This window comes from Perna viridis, chromosome 15, assembly GCF_037379345.1.
Source record: "Perna viridis isolate PV_CMFRI_1.1 ecotype Kerala chromosome 15, ASM3737934v1, whole genome shotgun sequence".
In the NCBI taxonomy this organism is placed as follows: Eukaryota; Metazoa; Mollusca; class Bivalvia; order Mytilida; family Mytilidae; genus Perna; species Perna viridis.
In genome coordinates, this window is record NC_142459.1 from 26,962,139 (window position 1) to 26,987,184 (window position 25,046).

At 37.9% G+C, this 25,046-nt stretch overlaps 1 protein-coding gene across 1 annotated transcript in view; it reads left to right on the plus strand.

Moving 5' to 3' along the window:
• Positions 1-25,046, plus strand: part of LOC148597640 (uncharacterized) — a 30,173-nt gene that overhangs the window by 506 nt on the left and 4,621 nt on the right. The window contains exons 2-7 of the mRNA XM_088562732.1: positions 3,460-3,798; positions 5,024-5,277; positions 6,995-7,109; positions 9,186-9,370; positions 13,134-13,182; positions 13,849-13,884. Coding sequence (XP_088418858.1) covers positions 3,588-3,798; positions 5,024-5,277; positions 6,995-7,109; positions 9,186-9,370; positions 13,134-13,182; positions 13,849-13,884 — 850 coding nt within the window. The 5' untranslated portion in view covers positions 3,460-3,587. The remainder of the gene's footprint in view (positions 1-3,459; positions 3,799-5,023; positions 5,278-6,994; positions 7,110-9,185; positions 9,371-13,133; positions 13,183-13,848; positions 13,885-25,046) is intronic.

The window sequence follows — 25,046 nt, forward strand, 5'->3', positions numbered from 1 at the left end:
CCATCAATGCTTCCACTTGGGCATTGATAGTCGAACCTAGTCCGAATTTCTGCAACCCTCCTCTTTCTTATTTGGATATTGATATGTCCGGTAGGGGTCAGAACGATGTGCCATACAAAAAGTTGGAAATTTAGCGGTACCGCGGAGTTCCGCCTTCAACCGCTTGTAACGACTTGCAAGTTGAAATTGTGCATGTAATACCTACCTAGTTTGATTCCGAAATCATTTTCCTGTATGTTGATACGAAATTTGCTACAAAAATTACATTTATTATTGAAGTTTTGATAATTTTCCATGAGAGACCCTGTTTCGTTGACATTTTGAACCGTAATAGAGAGTAGGCGGAGCTTGTTTCCTTTGGAACGGAAGAGTAGCGGACACATAATTTTTCAGTGGAATTTTGAAATATTCTGTTAGATTCCGGTTTTAAAAATCGTTTCTGCTGCGTTACGTTCCAATATCCAAATAAGAAAGAGGAGGGTTGCAGGGTCAGAGGAAATTCGGACTAGCTCAGCGGTAACTTCATTGTAAATGTTGGAATCTCTTTAAAGCTGTAACCACATGATACTTTAATACATAGAAGGCTGTGTTTTGATTTTATGGGTTATAATTGAAGTTGGGTATAAAAAATGGGTCAGAGAAATTTTTTTTTATGATAGATCTCTTTTTGAAATTATACCACAAGGTGCCATATACTAGAAAAAAGGAAACAATGAATAAACATGGAGAAATGAATAAAAACACCAATTTATGACGTAATTAGGAGGACTAGCATTTATTTTGGGGGTTTTAACTTGATCTGCTCAGAGGAATAAGGGTTCAAAGGGGTCTGGGTGCACTATACACTTACATTTAAATACACTTTGTCACACACAAAACTTAAAATTAAAAGTTAAAGTTTGGTGGATATATTGTTTAAATGTACATGTACATGTAGTTAAATATTTATACATATAATGTTAAACAAGTGTAATTTAAATGAAGAAAGTATTCGGAACATTTCTGCACATGTCCTCTGCTATAATGGCTACAAATGTATATTAGGTTCTTTTCTCAGCTTCAGGTGGCTGATTTTCAAAATACCTTATTTCACACAAAGGTTGGGAACCAAAATTTCAAGAAAATGAATAAAAAAAGGTGTTGTTTACCTTTTTTCAGCTCTTTAATACATGCTTCCATCGTGTGAAATTTTATATTAGTAACTATCGTCATTATATGAAACATAACATTTGAGTATATGGTGGTTAGTTTTGGAAAGGGACCTCTGATACATGCATGTACTAAAACTCAGTACCAGTAATATTTTTTTTTGGATGTTACCATGGCTACTGTTTTTTTTTTTTCATAACAATAACCACTTATTTACTTATAAATTACTTGAACTCCCAAGCTTAGGGATTATGAAAAATACGTACTTCTTTATGGAAAAAAAACAAAACACTTAAAATTTCTGTGTCTACTTCCTCTAAACAGCTATATTTCAAACAAAATGAGACCAAATTTTCAGAATTGACCTAACCATATAGTACTAACTGCTGTGTGGGAAACCACTGCTTGCCAGCTCGCCAAATACGAGTGGATGTGTAATTTGGCGAGTTCTCATTAGCTTACACTCGTCAATTTGGCGACCATCATTTGATTGGCAAGTTCCAAGGAAAGTTAACCAGCCAGCCAGTCTACGTGTAACTGGACTGAATACTTACAGGGCTGTTTGTTTACATCTACATGTAATCGACTGAATATTTACTGGGCTGTTTGTTTACATCTACATGTAACCTGACTGAATACTTACAGGGCTGTTTGTTTACATGTACATGTAACCTGACTGAATATTTACTGGGCTGTTTGTTTACATCTACATGTAACGTGACTAAATACTTACTGGGCTGTTTGTTTACACCTACATGTAACGTGACTGAATATTTACTGGGCTGTTTGTTTACCTGTACATGTAACCTGACTGAATACTTACTGGGCTTTTTGTTTACATCTACATGTAACCTAACTGAATACTTACTGGGCTGATTGTTTACAACTACATGTAATGTGACTGAATATTTACTGGGCTGTTTGTTCTGACTTATTACAGGGAAATGCCATATTATTATGATTTAAGGGGGGGCGGGGCTGGTTGGGATCAAATTTAGAAATAAATCATTCAATTAGAACAAGCAGAAAAGTAATAGGTTGGCATCTCATATTATCCTCATAATTTTAATTCTATCGGCACAAAATAATGTACAATTACATGTATACTGTATCTGATATGTATGATCCCCCACCCCTCTGTAAAGGATCAGTATATACATGTACATATATCAATATATGCTGAACAGGTTGTGGTACTGTTCTGTATAGTGCTGAATATTGCCACAATCAGTACATGCTTCTATCTTCCATCAATCTCCTATAGAGGGTATATTCAATATTCTAAAGCTATGCACCTCTGCCATACTCTGTACTTAACCACACCTCTTTATGCAAATTGAAACAGGATAACCAAAATAGTTTACAGATTTGTAATAAGCAGTACTCAGGCCTTGTGATTTTTTTCACATCCTGTATAGCATATAAACTTGCAAGGTAATACATGGTTAATCAGGTAGTGACTATAGGTCTATAAGGCGGAGATTGGCTTTCATAAGAAAAACACTTAATACCATTACAATTTTGTTGTATAGCATTACAACTGTACTAAGATTTCAAATATCACCTTGTCTCAACAAATGCTTACTGAAATCTGGTCACATGTTCAAATTTTACTTGAATATTCCTGCTTAACTGAAGAAAACCTGAGCATGGGTGGGGGGGGGGGGGGGCGGGGTCATTTCTTATATTCAAGTATATACAGAGGTGCCACTGTAATGGGTCTGTTTTTCTAGAGTTGAACTATATAATTGGGTCATATTTTTTCCCTTTTCTATGTCAATGGGCTGTCATTTATCCATGGGTCTCTTAATTCAAAGATTTAAGGTACACACAGGGTGTGTAATATAAAGTCCCTTGACTTGTACTCAGTAGTAGAATATATGCACGGGTATGTATTTCTTGCAGACAAATACATGAATGGATGTGTTTTTCCAGCCCCAGCTCCTCCCTGTACCCAATTTTAACAAAAATGACCCCTTTGAGCCCAAGTTAGTGTGAGCCATAACTTTTAGTACATGCGGTGTAGATAAAATATTCATAAAAATATGCATACATCTTCGGCATAGGGCATAATTTAGGCAGTGAAATAGGTTTAAGTTGCAAGAATTAAAAAAAATATAGTTAAAAGTTGTCAGCTGTTGTATTTTCAATAGAATTGAAGTCAGTGTTTTCTAAACAAAGAGAGACAACTCTAGCACTGCAAGGTCATAAATGACCATACCGGTATGTACTAAAGAGAAAAATAAATTCTTTAAAAAATCTTTATTATCACATGAGAATCGCTAAGTAATTGTCATTTTATCATTTCAGCCATACGTACATGTACCTACAATTCAACATTACGATCATCAGAGCAGTACAGAGTAACCCACCTCTTGGGTGACATGATATATGCTTGTTCCAATTTTTAAAGCCATTGTCAGTCAACACCTTCAATAATGTCATTGTCAGAAGAAGAAACAGATTTTCTCAGACTGGTTAACCTGGTGGTGAAGGTGGCACCACAAGCTGTCAGATATTTGTTTGATCAGAGATTTCCTCCTGCAGATCTGACAACTGTCCTGCAGAATAACTTGTTAAAGCTGAATAAACTTAAAAGTTCAAAGGTCATCAATGCAGCACAATGGGATTTACTGTTTCCTCCATCAGGTGATTCTCTTTTTATACAAACAGTTACTACGACACCAATTATTTCTCTCTCTTATTTTTTTTATATATATATTGCCTGTTTGATTAAAAGATGTCCGTATGTCTGTCTGTTCATCTACTACATATAACATGTGTAATTTTGTCCTTCTTTCTTAGTTGCTATACGTCTGCAACTTTGACAAGACCGGTGAATTTAATTGAATGAAACTACATGTATATTCTTTATCACATGATGTTCATCTGTTAATTTGTCCATCTTTCTTAGTACCTATATATCTACAACTTCGACAAGATACTACATGCATATTCTTTATCACATGATGCAGTTGTGAAACTCTTATCTTACATTTCAATCTGTTGGGATTCATGATACTATGATTAACCAGGCCGCACATTCATCAGGGATGGGGGCATGTCCTTATTTTGTGATTTCATGATCAAACATATTGACTGTGTCTTGCTGCAACAGAGGTGTACAGTTTTCTCTGCAATTACTTGCTGAAACCACTTAACAGTTGGTAATTATCTCAATATCAGTGTCGACACCATCAAACAACTTTGTGACACTGACAGATTCTTTAGTAACTTATGATCACAATTTTACCAGTGGATCAGATTTTTACTGTTACTTTATTTGTTTATTATGTACAACTTTTTTGCATAAGATTTGTTTGAAAGAGTAATCAAGAGAACCAAGGTTATAGCGATAATCAAAAGAATGTAATCCAGGGCCATGGGCCAGACATGGAAAAGAGACATACACAACAAAGAACATAAAGTAACTAAATTCATACATACAAAGTAACAAAAGCAAATGAGCAACTCGGACTTCACTAAAAACTGGGAGCATGGACCAGTTGCACCGGTAGGGTATGCGTTTGAAGATTTCAAAAGGAAATACTAGTTCTTCACCATATGATGTTACCACACTGATGTATTTACAGGAAATACGGGTATTGCTACATCTACAACATACTAAGTATGATGTCATGCTACTGATTTGTTTTACAGGAGGTTCCACTACATCTACAGTGAATAATGTTATGCTACTGATTTGTTTTACAGGAGATACCACTATCTCTACAGTGAATGATGTCATGCTACTGATTTATTTACAGGGGATACTACTACATCTAGAACATATAATGTTATGCTACTGATTTGTTTTACAGGAGGTACCACTACATCTACAGTGAATAATGTTATGCTACTGATTTATTTACAGGAGATACTACTACGTCTACAGTATATGATGTCACCTTACTGATTTGTTTGTTACGGAATATTGTTCCACTTGGATCACGATCACCTGCAGTAGCGAGGCCATCAACAGGGTTTGATCGACTCCCACCAACTACTGATGTATTAGAGGGAGCTGACCTTGCCAGGATCAAACACTACAGAAATCATATTGCCCACAATAAAGATGCTACAATAGGCAAAATGGATTTTAATGTCGCTTGGAAGGATTTATGTGAGGTAAAGTGTATGAACAGAATATGTTGGTGCATTCCTATGTTTAAATTTGTATAAGGCTGCCAGTAATAGCAATCGTAAAGCATTGTGAAGCTGTCTTCATGTTCTCATCAGCTTCGCCTGGATGAAATTGTTTGGGAATGGCACATTAATCATACTTGTATAAATTGCCTATTTTATGACAACTTTTGAAGATTTTTTTTAACAAAAACAGTATGAGTGGATCTGGCAATTAAGTACATCATCATGTACATTTCTGAAATGATTTCAAAAGTAAGATATAAGAAGGTTAAGTTTAAGGAGGTAGACCTAGGGTAAGGAACAAAACTCTTGAAATCAGTGATATGTTTGTATCATATTCTGTTTCAGCAAAGCCTTTCAAGCTTTCTTTTGAAACAGATTGAAATCAGCCCAAGTTACTTTGATGCTTACATGGTATTGATGTAAAATGCAGAAAACAAACGTTTCATGGATTTGTAAGAGTTGTATCCCTTACCCTAGGTCTATCTCCTTAAGCTAGTTTGTTAAGATTTGACTGAAACTATACCTTGTCTTATGATGGTGTTCTCATTTCTGAACATTAGAGCCCTGTGCAGGTCCGGTTGTTAAAAGAATAGGCCTGCAGCAGCGCTAAGCTTGTCGTAAAAGGCGACTAAATAGTGCTCAGAACCCTAGCCAGGGGCTAGGGTGCTCTGCCCACAGAGCAACTGGGATGTGTGCCCCAGGTGGTGGAATGGGGTACCCCTGGCGTGTAACATGCTGGGGTTGTCAGGCTATAATACGGAAAACATGACCGCAAACCATAGTGGTGCACAGTGTTGGGAAAGATGCCACTCTCCTTGCACGTTAAAGAACCCTAATGTGGTATTCTCCCAGAGTAGAAACCATAGGGCCCCGCCACAGGAGGCTAAATTGCCCGACCCTACCCACCTCTCCCTATTTCCAGTGGCAATCAAAATTTGTTGACCTTATTGTCCTTGTGTCCCATCCCTTTTTCATTTCATCATCATTTCATGTTCATTTTATCATCAATTTCATGTTCATCGTCTGAATATAGCTGAAATATTGCTGCGCAGACGTTAAACCCCAACAAACAAACTGAACATTAGACATTTCAGTATCTAAAATGTGTAGTAAGAGTAATTAAGGGAACCAAGATTATAGTGGTAATCAAAAAAATGCAATCCAGGGACAAAGACCAGACATGGAAAAGAGACATACACAACTAAGAACATAAAGTAACTAAAATCATACATACAAAGTAACAAAAGCAAATGAGCAAGTCGGACTTAGACAAGGAAAACAAAAAACTAAAACACTTGCATTGTAAACTCTCACAAAAAAAGGAGTCACACTGATGGCCCCTGAATGGTAAGCACACAGATAGTTGATTCTTAATTTATCACAAGTTATAACTAAAATTTTGATAATGTCTTGAAAACATTCATGCCATTGTACATATTGTTTTGTATTTGTTGAGATATACATGTGTTTACATTTATAAAATGGATATTTATCCATCTCTATGTATCCACTTACATTTCCAGAAAAACCCTGGTTATAGAATTTGTTCATTCAACTGTAACAATGAATTGACATTCTGCTGTAAGTGTCTACAAAAACAGCAATCTCTGTGCAATTAATTATGATCATGGCAAATTTCACTGAATGTTCTAATTATACAGTTAAAAAGTATTGGAATTTTTACATTTGATTGCAGGCAATCACACGACTAGGTGCTGGTAGATATGACCAAGACTGTAATGATTTGAGAGTAGCCTCCCTTGAAAGGTTTGATAGAGAAGTTTATAGAGACATGATGAAGACACTGATAGGTAAGATTATTTTGATAACCTGTGAATTTTATGACACAGCAAAAAAAAAACTGTTTTCAACAACCAGTGATTCAGATTGCTGACAGACATCAGTTATTGACCTAATAAAATTGCAAATTACTGAATTTGGAACATCTATCTCATTTGTCAGTTGTCAGATTAATTTTACACCATTAAATTGTAAATTTACAACTTTAGAGGCATTACTACGTGTTATTTTTAGAATAGTAAAGTGAAATATTTGAAGGTCATTGCTGATTGGCCAAAATCTGCAATCAAAACCAATCATTTGAACTCCATTTAAAAATGAAAAATTGTAACGATCAGCAACTAAAGACAGATGTCATTGGTTGCTCGACATATGCACTAGTAGCCAATTGAATTTACCTTTTAATAAAGAAAGTTTGTTACTAAAAAAGTCTGTTGTCATTTACATCATTTATAATGACATTAACCTACAGTTAGGTTCATATATATTTATCAGATTAATATTTTCTCTTTTTTCACTTCAGTTGAATTGCGTGTAGTGATAGGGGTTTCCATCCATACTTCCTTCCTTCTGTTCCATGTTGGGATCCATCTTTTATACCTTACTCCTACAAAGCTGAATGGACTTTAATGGAACTTTCAGAGAAACTTTTTGAAATATTCCCATTGTGGACCTTTTATTTTAGATTTTAATACAAATCAATTTGGGGTTTTCCTATAGCAAAACATGGACTCTGGCATTTGTGAATATGGGTGCATGGTGGGTACCCATCTCTTACTCCTCACTCCTCTTCCACCACTGATTGGAGTTGAATGAAACTGCCTCTGAATCCTTATTTACATGTCCCGACTGTGCATTTCATATTTGATATTTTGACTCAAATCAATAACAAGATCAAATTGTGTATTTTATGGTCAATGGGGTAGTGGAGGCAGGGGTATCAAGTTAATGATCATTGCTCACAGTCTTGTTTAGTCACCTACCTGTTTTACTGAAGGGGACTTAAGATTTGTACTCAATCCGTCTGTCTGTCTGTTTTTTTCATAATGCTTGCAGATATTGAGCTGATTTTTAGTATGTTAGTCTATGCTTATGAGTAACATATCAACTAATTATTTTATGTTTTGTACTGCTCCACAGGTTTTTGTTCAATTTTTTGTCCTTGAACTTTGAAGGATTTACCAAAATTTAAGTTTTCCGCACTCTTTTCTAAATGCTTACAGATGTTGAGCTGATTTTTGCAGTGTTCAGAAAAAAGAAAAGAAGTCATTTAATGGCATGTGATAAAATCAAAAGGCTTGAAGATATTGAGCTGATTTTTGGCAAGTCAACCTTGATGAGTTTCAGGTCTAGGTTATGTTTTGTTCTGCTCCGCTGATTTTTGTCTGAGTTATGGCCCTTGAACTTTGAAAAAGTTATGACAATTTAAGTTTTCCACATTTTTTTTCTAAAATTCTTGCAGATATTGAGCTGATTGTTGATGTGTGAGTCAACCTTGATGAGTAACAGATGAAGTCTACACTTCAAGTTAAATTAATTGAACTTTAAAAAAAATTATTGAAATTTACATTTTCTTCACTTTTTTTCTAAATGCTTACTTATATTGAGCCGATTTTTGGTATGTGAGTCTATCATAATGAGTTACAGATCAAGATTGGGTTTTGTTCCACTTAACTGATTTTTGTCCAAGGTAGTATTTGGGTTAGTGATATAAACAGCCCATAAGGGACTATGCATTGTTTTGCAGTACTCTTAGAATGCTTGTTCTATTTGAGGAAATTACCCTGCTGTGGTATTCGATAGGAGTAGGAACCTTTGCCCTCAGGAGGCTAAATTGCTCTACCTTACCCATCCCCCTTTTACCTAGTGGCAATGAAAATTTGTCAACCCTATTGCCCTTGTGTTCCATCCCTTTCATCACCTGAATATATCTGAAATATTACTGCTCGGGGGTTAAACTCCAACAATCAATCAATCATAATTTAAGTTATACTTCCTTAACACCTATGGAAATGTAAACAAACATCAGTCAAATATTCATCTGTAAAATTAGTCATCTTTACTCTCTATTTTCATTTGGTTTTTAGATGAAGAGTGTGACAAGATAAGAAAAGATCTTTCAGCAACACTCCTGGATCATACAACTACACTCACAGACCATTCAGCGGCACTCGCAGACCAATCAGAAACACTCACAGGTCATACAACAACACTTGAAGACCATTCAGAAACACTCAAAGGTCATTCAGCAACACTTGCAGAACAAACTATGGTAATTCAATATTGTTTCAATACTTTTCAAAGGACCTCAAGATTATGTCATGGAAATATGTATAGAATGATAAGTACTTTCAATTTTGATACTGATAATATCGTGAAATATCTCAACCAGCACATGATAATGTCTGTGTCAATAATGGATTTTTATCAGTCAATATCTAAAATATGGACCCATAAAGATTATTTGACCGAGGACAAGGTTCATCATATAAAAAACAGTCTATATAAAACATATTGACTGAAAGAGTGTCTGTAATTTACATATAACATATGAAAAAAGGGGAATTTGGGAAATGATATTGAATTTTATGTATTAGAAATCCAGATTCGGCATGTCATTTTCATCATAACAACTTAATTACATCCAAGACTGGGCATTTTAAAACTAAGGCGGGAAAATTGGTTGCCATGGTAAAGGCGACTTTTGCATGGGCTCGAAATCTCAAAATTTGAACATACCAAACTCTTTATAAGAACTAAAGTTATATATAAGCATTTTCAAATTTTTACGGGATATTGGTTGCCTTGACAATGGGTAGCATTTCTTTTCCTGTTTAGCTCCCCTGGCCATGTGAGCTATTGCCATCACTTGGCATCTGTCATTGTCGTTTACAATTTTTCAAAACTCTTCTCTGAAGAAACATCTCAACTAATTAGAACCTAACTTGGTGTGAATAGAACTATTGTTGGAATTTTTTATCCCTCACCTAAAAACATTGCCACTTTTACTAAAAATAGAACATTGGGGTCAGACAGAAGTCTTCCCCATATATCTCCAAAACCGTTGGGTTTAGTAAATTTCTGACAGGGAAAAGTGTCAAGAATGATGAGATCTATCTGTGGTCAAATTTTTGTGTATTTTTGTTGAGCCATGTTTGAATTATTGCCCTTTTTTCAATGTTTTCTGGTTATTTTTAATGTTATTACTGTAAATGGTCTTCTCCTCTGAAACTACATGACCAATTAAAAAAAAAATTGGTATGAATGTTTTAGGGTATTCTGCATAGAATTGATGTGGGGATTTTTGGTCTATTGAAAAACATGGCAATGTTACTAAATATAGAACAAAGGGGTCTGACAAGTTATTCTCCTATATCTCCACAACTGTTAGGCTTGTTAGGTTTAACCAAATTGTTTCAATTGCAGAAAAGGTCTACGAAAATCTGCAGGGATCAAAGTTGTTGGACGATTCTTTGTCAGAGTTATTGCCCTTGAAACGTGAAAAATGACATATTTTTGCAGTTTTCAGCTAATATCTTGAAAACTGTAATAGATAATAACTTTCAATCGTCAAAATGATCCTTATGATAAGGCCTACAAATGTCTCCATTGCCATGATTTGGGTCAAAGTTGTCAGATGACTCCTTGTTAGAGTTATTGACCTTGCAAGGTGAAGCACTAAGATTTATGATAAAAGAGACAAGTTTAATTTTAATTTCATAACTTTTCCTTACAGCAATATCCCTATATGTCCTCCATATGGTGTTTATATTTCATGATTGATTCGCCATGATAGAGCAAATACTTACTACTTTGATTTCCTTGAACGCCATACATATCTGCATGACAGACTCCTGAATTATTGGTATGAGGAAATGCGTCTTAAAAGGTGTATTATTTAGATATCATTCCTTGGTTAAATTATACTCAGTTTCTTCTAAAATAATGAGTAATGACTGTTTTATTTTTGTTTTTTTTTTTTTTTGTGCTGATGTGACCGTTGATTTACTGATTATGACCAATAGAATGCAAATGCTTTTTAATCACCACTGGTATATTCATGCCAAAGTGGAAGGAGGAGGTTTAGGGCACTCTAAAACCAAGATTTCGTTTGAAATACTGGTACCAAGTCAAGACAAATGTGGTACCAGCGCCTCCGATGGTATAATATTTATTTTGTCAGATTTATTTTGTACTTGACTTGGTTATGAATCGGATTAGTGTTCGGTAATTTTCTTGTTACCCTTATTTAGCAGTTGCCAGCATATGTCTTGAAAACTATAACAGATAGATAAGAATCTTTCAGTAGACAACATTGTGTGACAACTCCTTTTTAGAGTTATTTCCCTTGAAAGGCAAGAATTGATTCAGTAGAGTGTTTCAGGCTCCTGGGAGCTTCTTGTTTCTAAACAATGTTCCTTGTCAAGTGTAATGAATTAAACCCATATTACTTAGTTGCATGTACATGTACATGTACCCTGAAAACTGCAAAAATTGGTAACCCACAAGAAATGTTACTTTCACAGTATATCATCACTCACTAAACTGAGACTATTTGGCAATCATCTTGTCTGCCATTTGACATTAAGTCAATTGATCCTATAGACATTTGTAACAGATTTCTTATCTTCCATTGTTGAGAATGCTTATATATTAGATTTGTTGCTTTTGTCTGATGACTTTTTATTTGTTTCCCCTTTTTAGGTTCCTCATTCATATACTCCCTGTTTACAAATCAACTCCATGGTTTTTATACGACCGCAAAAAAATTGCGTTCATATAATGTTATGGCGCAGTGGTTGTCGTCTGGAGACACTTGTTTCGTGCGATAACTGTAGTTGTGGTTTAGATTTTGGATAAATCTGCTTTCAAATTATTAGGGGTGGGGGGGGAGGGCAAAGGGGCCACATCTCAAAAATTAGACATTTTTTTTTATCTGATTTCAATTATTTTTAATTGTGTCCTCATTAAAATTCATGTCTGTGTTTTTGAATCAGACTTCAGATATCTCTTATGTTTTTTTTGAATTATTATGGGTCATATGGGCCACACCCGATTTCAAATTTGTTTTTTTTTAATGGATTTCTTATTAAAACCCCTGCCTGCATTTTTCAATCAGATTTTATGCATGTTTAATGGTTTTCAAGTTATAAGTGGTCAAAGGGGCCACACCCTAAAAACTGAGTTTTTGGTTTTGATTTTTAAAAAAAATCAATTGAATTCTTCATAAAAATCCCTTGGTCTGACTTTAAAAATTTTTAATTTGATTTTATAGTATCCATAATAAATTGTAAGTCCTTATGCTTAAGTGTGTCAAAAAAACTAATGTTGTGTCCAGAGTGTTAGACCACTGCGGTTGTATCTTGCTGCACTCATTGAAACTTTATAACGATGCTGCATAACGGACAATTTCATAGCGGATTTCTCATCCTCGACTTGAGGGAATGCTGACATATTTGGTATATTGCTTTCTCACGATGACTTTTACCGTGTGGCGTGTCTTCCCATTTCAGGTCCCTTGCTCATCTTCTTTCTGTTAATTGATTGACATAGTAATTTTATAGTTTGTGCTGAATGGTAATTTTCAAAACTGATTTCTCAGCTTCTAATACAGGGAATGCTGTGACATTTGGCATATTGCTTCTGCATGATGATGTGTCCTCCTAATCAGGGATTGACACCAAACTGACCAATCACGATTCCTTAAACAGTCACACAAAAATCAATAATGTAAACATTCTATTTTTTAACCGTAGGTGAAAGAAACAGGTTCCAGAAGTTCATTTCTGTCTGACAGCTACAATAATGCGATTCACATGACAATGAGACGCAATTAAAAGTCATTTTCAATACTGAATATTTACTAGTCCCGTGGACTATTTCTACTCGAAATTTCAGTAGTCCCCAGCCAGTTTTGTCGCCTCGGGCGGACTAGCGGAAATGTCGATGCCTGCCTAACCCGTCTTTGACTGAAATGGTTGAATGGGGGTAGTATTGACATGATATAGCATTCAAAATCTTGTTTTATTTTGCAGAAAAATCAAGAAAATGCAGCATCTACTAGCAAACTAGAAAAAAAGATGGGTAAGACTCTCAACAATTTGTAAACATTATAAATTATATAATGGAGTATATTTATTCTCTGTATAACTTATACGACCGGATATGTAAATATGGTGGTCATATTATGTTATGCTGTGGCAGACCATATAAGTTGTAGATAAACGATGGTCATGAAATTTTGATTTATTATTACTTCTTACTAGGTAAGAACTGGAAGCATTGACCCTTGCTTTAAAAATTGGGTCACCAGCCCCTACCATTTTGGATCAAAAGGGGTAATATAGTAGAACCTTTATTAAAAATTGGCATAGAAGGCTTCTTGACATTTAATTTTGATAATTCATCCTTTTGAATTGTTCCTTATAGAATTCTGTTTAAGGTATATAACATATATACTAATATAGCATCTAGCATTAACTGTCAAGAACCACAAGAAAATAAAACTATAAAAAAAAAATAGGAATCACAGACACTATTTGGTAAAATTTGAAAGTTCTTTATCTAATCTGGGTCTCATCAAAGAACTTGCAACTTTATCATCGGGTGTTTGAGATATATCAATATTACAGTTGTTAGATTGTTTTAAATATTTAAGTCTTAAAATTACTTACTGACTTTTGCAAGGCAGGGGACTTTGAGCACTGCTCTTGTCCATATAGTAGAAAATGATTTTATTTTTACTTTCAGATGAACTAGACAGTAGTGTTCCTAGGCATATGAAAGGTAGGAGAAAAAATTATAAAACATAAAAATTAACAAATTAAGTTGGAGGAAATCATAATTTTAAATTAACATCAATTATCATAAATAACAAGAAACAAAACAGACACAATTCAACTGACAAAGCCCAGACAACTGGAACAAAGACCAAACTGACAATACCCAGACAACTGGAACAAAGACCAAACTGACAATACCCAGACAACTGGAACAAAGACCAAATGACAAAACCCAGTCAACTGGAACAAAGACAAAACTGACAATACCCAGACAACTGGAACAAAGACAAAACTGACAATACCCAGGCAACTGGAACAAAGAGAAACTGACAAAACCCGGAAAACTGGAACAAAGAAAAAACTGAGACAACAGGAAAAGACACAAAACTGACACACAGAAACAGAGGCAATACTGAGACAACAGGAACAGAGACAATACTGACACACAGAAACAGGCAATACTGAGGCATCATGAACAGAGACAAAATCCAGACAACTGGAACAGAGACAAAACCCAGACAACTGGAACACATACAATACTGAGACAACAGGAACGGAAAGAAAACTGACACAAAGAAACAGAGGCAATACTTCGACAACATGAACGAAGACAATACTGAGACAACAGGATTGAAACAATACTAATACAACAGCAACGAAGACAATAATGAGACAATAGGAAAGAAACAATACTGTGACAATACTGAGAAAACAATAGCAAAGACAGTACTGAGACACAGGAACAGAGACAATACTGAGACAACAGGGACAGAGACAATAAATACTAGGAAAGCAGGAACAGAGACAATATTGAGAAACAGCAGCAAAAACAATAATGAGACAACAGGAACTGAAATATAACGGAGACAATGGGAACAGAGACAAAACTGAGACTACAGGAACAGAGGCAATACTAAAACAACAAAAATAGAGACACAATGAAGACAGCAGGGACAGAGACGATAATAAGACAACAGGTACAGAGACACAATTAAGACAGTAGGAACAGAGACAACAATCAGACAACAGAGACAGAGAAAATAATTAGACAACAGGAACAGAGAGAATGTTTTGACAACTGGAAAATAGATAATACTGAAACAACAGGAGCATTGACGATAATGAGACAAAATGAACAGTGACATAACTGGGACAACAGGAAGAAAGATATAACTGAGTCAACAGGAACAGAGACAAAACTGGGACTACAGGAACAGAGACATAACTGACACAACATGAACAAAGACATAACTGAGACAACAGGAACAGAGACAAAACTGAGACAACAGAAACAGAGGCAATACTAAAACAACAGGAACAGAGGCACAGTTAAGAGAACAGGGACAGAGACAATACTAAGGCAACAGGAACAGAGACACAACTGGGACAGGAACAGCAATTACAAACCAGGGACAGGAACAGTTGTCAGACAACTGGGACAGGAACAGTGGTAAAACATCTGCGACAGGGAGAATAGTTAGACAGCTGAGGCAGGGACTGTTTTTAAAGAACTACAGGGACAGGGATAGTGGTAAGAGAATTGGGACAGAAACAGTAGTTAGACAACAGGGACAGGGACAATTGTTAGGCAACTTTGACATAGGCAGTGCTTAGACAACATGGACAGGGACAATGGTTTGACAATAGCCACTAGAAACGTGGTAAGAAAGAAGGGACATGAATGGTGGTTAGACAACTGGGACAGGAACAGGTAGTTGGACAACTAGGACAGGACCAGTGGTAAGACAGCTTGGATAATAACAGTGGTTAGATAACTTGGACAGGAACAATGGGTAGACAGCATGGACAGAAACAGTGACAATGGTTAGACAACTGGAACACAAACAGTAGTTAGATTACAGGGACAGGGACAGGTAGTTAGACAACTAAGAGGGAAACAGTGGTTCGACAACTGGGAAAGGAACAGTGGTTAGACAACTAGGACAGGACCAGTGGTAAGACAGCAAGGACAAGAACAATGGATAAACAACTGGGACAGAGACCGAGGTTAGAAAGCAGGGACAGAGATTGAACAAATGGGACAGGAATTGTAGAAAGACATCAGGGACAGGTACAGAGACACAATTAAGACAGTAGGAACAGAGACAACAATCAAACAACAGAGACAGAGAAAATAACGAGACAACAGGAACAGAGACAAAACTGGGACTACAGGAACAGAGACATAACTGACACAACATGAACAAAGACATAACTGAGACAACAGGAACAGAGACAAAACTGAGACAACAGAAACAGAGGCAATACTAAAACAACAGGAACAGAGACACAGTTAAGAGAACAGGGACAGAGACAATACTAAGGCAACAGGAACAGTGACACAACTGGGACAGGAACAGCAGTTACAAACCAGGGACAGGAACAGTTGTTAGACAACTGGGACAGGAACAGTGGTAAAACATCTGCGACAAGGAGAATAGTTAGACAGCCGAGGCAGGGACTGTTTTTAAAGAACTACAGGGACAGGGATAGTGGTAAGAGAATTGGGACAGAAACAGTAGTTAGACAACAGGGACAGGGACAATTGTTAGGCAACTTTGACATAGGCAGTGCTTAGACAACATGGACAGGGACAATGGTTTGACAGTAGCCACTAGAAACGTGGTAAGAAAGAAGGGACATGAATGGTGGTTAGACAACTGGGACAGGAACAGGTAGTTAGACAACTAGGACAGGACCAGTGGTAAGACAGCTTGGACAATAACAGTGGTTAGATAACTTGGACAGGAACAATGGGTAGACAGCATGGACAGAAACAGTGACAATGGTTAGACAACTGGAACACAAACAGTAGTTAGATTACAGGGACATGGACAGGTAGATAGATAACTAAGAGGGAAACAGTGGTTCGACAACTGGGACAGGAACAGTGTTTAGACAACTAGGACAGGACTAGTGGTAAGACAGCAAGGACAAGAACAATGGATAGACAACTGGGGCAGAGTAGAGGTTAGACAACTGGGACACAGACCGAGGTTAGAAAGCAGGGACAGAGATTGAACAAATGGGACAGGAATTGTGGAAAGACATCAGGGACAGGTACAGAGACACAATTAAGACAGTAGGAACAGAGACAACAATCAGACAACAGAGACAGAGAAAATAATGAGACAACAGGAACAGAGAGAATGTTTTGACAACTGGAAAATAGATAATACTGAAACAACAGGAGCATTGACGATAATGAGACAAAATGAACAAGGACAGTAATGAGTCCATAGGAACAGCAACATAATTGGGACAACAGGAAGAAAGATATATCTGAGTCAACAGGAACAGAGACAAAACTGGGACTACAGGAACAGAGACAATGCTGAGACAACAGGAACAGAGACATAACTAACACAACATGAACAAAGACATAACTGAGACAACAGGAACAGAGACAAAACTGAGACAACAAAAACAGAGGCAATACTAAAACAACAGGAACAGAGACACAGTTAAAAGAACAGGGACAGAGACAATACTAAGGCAACAGGAACAGAGACACAATCTAAGACAATAGGAACAGAGACACATCTAAGACACCAGTGGCAGAGACAATACTAAGAGAACTGGAAAAGAGACAAAGCTGAGACGACATGACTGAGACAATATAAACAGAAACATTACTGAGACAACAAGAACAGAGACAATACCATGACAGCAGGAAAAGAGACAAGACTGAGACAACAGTTACAGAGACAATAGTGAAGCTATAGGAACAGAGACAATACTGAGATACCATGAACAGAGACAATACTGAGATACCATGAACAGAGACATAACTGAGGTAACAGGAATATGAACAATAATGAGACAACAGGAGCTTGGACAATATTGAGACAACAGGAACAGCGATATTCAATAACTACAATACAGAAACAATACTAAGCCAACAGGGACAGCAGCTATACTGAGACAGCACAGATAAAGAGAAAAATGTGATACAACAGAAGGAAGGACAATACTAAAACAATAGACACAGAGATAATATAACAGAGACTACACTGAAACAACATGACTGAGAAAAAACTAAGTCAACAGGCCAGAAACAATACAAGACAACAGGATCAGAACAGAGACAATACTCAGGCAACAGGAACGGAACAGAGACAATAATAATAGAGGAAATTTTATAAGATAATTGCACAGGGACAGATTAGAAAGCGGGGAAATGAACAGTGGTTAGACTACTCGGAAAGGAACAGTGGTTACAAACCAGGGACAGGAACAGTGGTAAAACATCTGCGACAGGGAGAATAGTTAGACAGCCGAGGCAGGGACTGTTTTTAAAGAACTACAGGGACAGGGATAGTGGTAAGAGAATTGGGACAGAAACAGTAGTTAGACAACGGGGACAGGGACAATTGTTAGGCAACTTTGACATAGGCAGTGCTTAGTCAACATGGACAGGGACAATGGTTTGACAGTAGCCACTAGAAACGTGGTAAGAAAGAAGGGACATGAATGGTGGTTAGACAACTGGGACAGGAATAGGTAGTTAGACAACTGGGACAGGACCACTGGTAAGACAGCTTGGACAATAACAGTGGTTAGATAACTTGGACAGGAACAATGGGTAGACAGCATGGACAGAAACAGTGACAATGGTTAGACAACTGGAACACAAACAGTAGTTAGATTACTGGGACAGGGACAGGTAGTTAGACAACTGGGAGGGAAACAGTGGTTCGACAACTGGGACAGGAACAGTGGTTAGACAACTAGAACCAGTGGTAAGACAGCAAGGACAAGAACAATGGATAGACAACTGGGGCAGAGTAGAGGTTAGACAACTGGGACACAGACCGAGGTTAGAAAGCAGGGACAGAGATTGAACAAATGGGACAGGAATTGTGGAAAGACATCAGGGACAGGTACAGAGACACAATTAAGACAGTAGGAACAGAGACAACAATCAGACAACAGAGACAGAGAAAATAATGAGACAACAGGAACAGAGAGAATGTTTTGACAACTGGAAAATAGATAATACTGAAACAACAGGAGCATTAACGATAATAAGACAAAATGAACAAGGACAGTAATGAGTCCATAGGAACAGCGACATAACTGGGACAACAGGAAGAAAGATATAACTTAGTCAACAGGAACAGAGACAAAACTGGGACTACAGGAACAGAGACAATGCTGAGACAACAGGAACAGAGACATAACTAACACAACATGAACAAAGACATAACTGAGACAACAGGAACAGAGACATAACTGACACAACATGAACAAAGACATAACTGAGACAACAGGAACAGAGGCAATACTAAAACAACAGGAACAGAGACACAGTTAAGAGAACAGGGACAGAGACAATACTAAGGCAACAGGAACAGTGACACAACTGGTTCAGGAACAGCAGTTACAAACCAGGGACAGGAACAGTTGTTAGACAACTGGGACAGGAACAGTGGTAAAACATCTGCGACAAGGAGAATAGTTAGACAGCCGAGGCAGGGACTGTTTTTAAAGAACTACAGGGACAGGGATAGTGGTAAGAGAATTGGGACAGAAACAGTAGTTAGACAACAGGGACAGGGACAATTGTTAGGCAACTTTGACATAGGCAGTGCTTAGACAACATGGACAGGGACAATGGTTTGACAGTAGCCACTAGAAACGTGGTAAGAAAGAAGGGACATGAATGGTGGTTAGACAACTGGGACAGGAACAGGTAGTTAGACAACTAGGACAGGACCAGTGGTAAGACAGCTTGGACAATAACAGTGGTTAGATAACTTGGACAGGAACAATGGGTAGACAGCATGGACAGAAACAGTGACAATGGTTAGACAACTGGAACACAAACAGTAGTTAGATTACAGGGACATGGACAGGTAGATAGATAACTAAGAGGGAAACAGTGGTTCGACAACTGGGACAGGAACAGTGTTTAGACAACTAGGACAGGACTAGTGGTAAGACAGCAAGGACAAGAACAATGGATAGACAACTGGGGCAGAGTAGAGGTTAGACAACTGGGACACAGACCGAGGTTAGAAAGCAGGGACAGAGATTGAACAAATGGGACAGGAATTGTGGAAAGACATCAGGGACAGGTACAGAGACACAATTAAGACAGTAGGAACAGAGACAACAATCAGACAACAGAGACAGAGAAAATAATGAGACAACAGGAACAGAGAGAATGTTTTGACAACTGGAAAATAGATAATACTGAAACAACAGGAGCATTGACGATAATGAGACAAAATGAACAAGGACAGTAATGAGTCCATAGGAACAGCAACATAATTGGGACAACAGGAAGAAAGATATATCTGAGTCAACAGGAACAGAGACAAAACTGGGACTACAGGAACAGAGACAATGCTGAGACAACAGGAACAGAGACATAACTAACACAACATGAACAAAGACATAACTGAGACAACAGGAACAGAGACAAAACTGAGACAACAAAAACAGAGGCAATACTAAAACAACAGGAACAGAGACACAGTTAAAAGAACAGGGACAGAGACAATACTAAGGCAACAGGAACAGAGACACAATCTAAGACAATAGGAACAGAGACACATCTAAGACACCAGTGGCAGAGACAATACTAAGAGAACTGGAAAAGAGACAAAGCTGAGACGACATGACTGAGACAATATAAACAGAAACATTACTGAGACAACAAGAACAGAGACAATACCATGACAGCAGGAAAAGAGACAAGACTGAGACAACAGTTACAGAGACAATAGTGAAGCTATAGGAACAGAGACAATACTGAGATACCATGAACAGAGACAATACTGAGATACCATGAACAGAGACATAACTGAGGTAACAGGAATATGAACAATAATGAGACAACAGGAGCTTGGACAATATTGAGACAACAGGAACAGCGATATTCAATAACTACAATACAGAAACAATACTAAGCCAACAGGGACAGCAGCTATACTGAGACAGCACAGATAAAGAGAAAAATGTGATACAACAGAAGGAAGGACAATACTAAAACAATAGACACAGAGATAATATAACAGAGACTACACTGAAACAACATGACTGAGAAAAAACTAAGTCAACAGGCCAGAAACAATACAAGACAACAGGATCAGAACAGAGACAATACTCAGGCAACAGGAACGGAACAGAGACAATAATAATAGAGGAAATTTTATAAGATAATTGCACAGGGACAGATTAGAAAGCGGGGAAATGAACAGTGGTTAGACTACTCGGAAAGGAACAGTGGTTACAAACCAGGGACAGGAACAGTGGTAAAACATCTGCGACAGGGAGAATAGTTAGACAGCCGAGGCAGGGACTGTTTTTAAAGAACTACAGGGACAGGGATAGTGGTAAGAGAATTGGGACAGAAACAGTAGTTAGACAACGGGGACAGGGACAATTGTTAGGCAACTTTGACATAGGCAGTGCTTAGTCAACATGGACAGGGACAATGGTTTGACAGTAGCCACTAGAAACGTGGTAAGAAAGAAGGGACATGAATGGTGGTTAGACAACTGGGACAGGAATAGGTAGTTAGACAACTGGGACAGGACCACTGGTAAGACAGCTTGGACAATAACAGTGGTTAGATAACTTGGACAGGAACAATGGGTAGACAGCATGGACAGAAACAGTGACAATGGTTAGACAACTGGAACACAAACAGTAGTTAGATTACTGGGACAGGGACAGGTAGTTAGACAACTGGGAGGGAAACAGTGGTTCGACAACTGGGACAGGAACAGTGGTTAGACAACTAGAACCAGTGGTAAGACAGCAAGGACAAGAACAATGGATAGACAACTGGGGCAGAGTAGAGGTTAGACAACTGGGACACAGACCGAGGTTAGAAAGCAGGGACAGAGATTGAACAAATGGGACAGGAATTGTGGAAAGACATCAGGGACAGGTACAGAGACACAATTAAGACAGTAGGAACAGAGACAACAATCAGACAACAGAGACAGAGAAAATAATGAGACAACAGGAACAGAGAGAATGTTTTGACAACTGGAAAATAGATAATACTGAAACAACAGGAGCATTAACGATAATAAGACAAAATGAACAAGGACAGTAATGAGTCCATAGGAACAGCGACATAACTGGGACAACAGGAAGAAAGATATAACTTAGTCAACAGGAACAGAGACAAAACTGGGACTACAGGAACAGAGACAATGCTGAGACAACAGGAACAGAGACATAACTAACACAACATGAACAAAGACATAACTGAGACAACAGGAACAGAGACATAACTGACACAACATGAACAAAGACATAACTGAGACAACAGGAACAGAGGCAATACTAAAACAACAGGAACAGAGACACAGTTAAGAGAACAGGGACAGAGACAATACTAAGGCAACAGGAACAGTGACACAACTGGTTCAGGAACAGCAGTTACAAACCAGGGACAGGAACAGTTGTTAGACAACTGGGACAGGAACAGTGGTAAAACATCTGCGACAAGGAGAATAGTTAGACAGCCGAGGCAGGGACTGTTTTTAAAGAACTACAGGGACAGGGATAGTGGTAAGAGAATTGGGACAGAAACAGTAGTTAGACAACAGGGACAGGGACAATTGTTAGGCAACTTTGACATAGGCAGTGCTTAGACAACATGGACAGGGACAATGGTTTGACAGTAGCCACTAGAAACGTGGTAAGAAAGAAGGGACATGAATGGTGGTTAGACAACTGGGACAGGAACAGGTAGTTAGACAACTAGGACAGGACCAGTGGTAAGACAGCTTGGACAATAACAGTGGTTAGATAACTTGGACAGGAACAATGGGTAGACAGCATGGACAGAAACAGTGACAATGGTTAGACAACTGGAACACAAACAGTAGTTAGATTACAGGGACATGGACAGGTAGATAGATAACTAAGAGGGAAACAGTGGTTCGACAACTGGGACAGGAACAGTGTTTAGACAACTAGGACAGGACTAGTGGTAAGACAGCAAGGACAAGAACAATGGATAGACAACTGGGGCAGAGTAGAGGTTAGACAACTGGGACACAGACCGAGGTTAGAAAGCAGGGACAGAGATTGAACAAATGGGACAGGAATTGTGGAAAGACATCAGGGACAGGTACAGAGACACAATTAAGACAGTAGGAACAGAGACAACAATCAGACAACAGAGACAGAGAAAATAATGAGACAACAGGAACAGAGAGAATGTTTTGACAACTGGAAAATAGATAATACTGAAACAACAGGAGCATTGACGATAATGAGACAAAATGAACAAGGACAGTAATGAGTCCATAGGAACAGCAACATAATTGGGACAACAGGAAGAAAGATATATCTGAGTCAACAGGAACAGAGACAAAACTGGGACTACAGGAACAGAGACAATGCTGAGACAACAGGAACAGAGACATAACTAACACAACATGAACAAAGACATAACTGAGACAACAGGAACAGAGACAAAACTGAGACAACAAAAACAGAGGCAATACTAAAACAACAGGAACAGAGACACAGTTAAAAGAACAGGGACAGAGACAATACTAAGGCAACAGGAACAGAGACACAATCTAAGACAATAGGAACAGAGACACATCTAAGACACCAGTGGCAGAGACAATACTAAGAGAACTGGAAAAGAGACAAAGCTGAGACGACATGACTGAGACAATATAAACAGAAACATTACTGAGACAACAAGAACAGAGACAATACCATGACAGCAGGAAAAGAGACAAGACTGAGACAACAGTTACAGAGACAATAGTGAAGCTATAGGAACAGAGACAATACTGAGATACCATGAACAGAGACAATACTGAGATACCATGAACAGAGACATAACTGAGGTAACAGGAATATGAACAATAATGAGACAACAGGAGCTTGGACAATATTGAGACAACAGGAACAGCGATATTCAATAACTACAATACAGAAACAATACTAAGCCAACAGGGACAGCAGCTATACTGAGACAGCACAGATAAAGAGAAAAATGTGATACAACAGAAGGAAGGACAATACTAAAACAATAGACACAGAGATAATATAACAGAGACTACACTGAAACAACATGACTGAGAAAAAACTAAGTCAACAGGCCAGAAACAATACAAGACAACAGGATCAGAACAGAGACAATACTCAGGCAACAGGAACGGAACAGAGACAATAATAATAGAGGAAATTTTATAAGATAATTGCACAGGGACAGATTAGAAAGCGGGGAAATGAACAGTGGTTAGACTACTCGGAAAGGAACAGTGGTTACAAACCAGGGACAGGAACAGTGGTAAAACATCTGCGACAGGGAGAATAGTTAGACAGCCGAGGCAGGGACTGTTTTTAAAGAACTACAGGGACAGGGATAGTGGTAAGAGAATTGGGACAGAAACAGTAGTTAGACAACGGGGACAGGGACAATTGTTAGGCAACTTTGACATAGGCAGTGCTTAGTCAACATGGACAGGGACAATGGTTTGACAGTAGCCACTAGAAACGTGGTAAGAAAGAAGGGACATGAATGGTGGTTAGACAACTGGGACAGGAATAGGTAGTTAGACAACTGGGACAGGACCACTGGTAAGACAGCTTGGACAATAACAGTGGTTAGATAACTTGGACAGGAACAATGGGTAGACAGCATGGACAGAAACAGTGACAATGGTTAGACAACTGGAACACAAACAGTAGTTAGATTACTGGGACAGGGACAGGTAGTTAGACAACTGGGAGGGAAACAGTGGTTCGACAACTGGGACAGGAACAGTGGTTAGACAACTAGAACCAGTGGTAAGACAGCAAGGACAAGAACAATGGATAGACAACTGGGGCAGAGTAGAGGTTAGACAACTGGGACACAGACCGAGGTTAGAAAGCAGGGACAGAGATTGAACAAATGGGACAGGAATTGTGGAAAGACATCAGGGACAGGTACAGAGACACAATTAAGACAGTAGGAACAGAGACAACAATCAGACAACAGAGACAGAGAAAATAATGAGACAACAGGAACAGAGAGAATGTTTTGACAACTGGAAAATAGATAATACTGAAACAACAGGAGCATTAACGATAATAAGACAAAATGAACAAGGACAGTAATGAGTCCATAGGAACAGCGACATAACTGGGACAACAGGAAGAAAGATATAACTTAGTCAACAGGAACAGAGA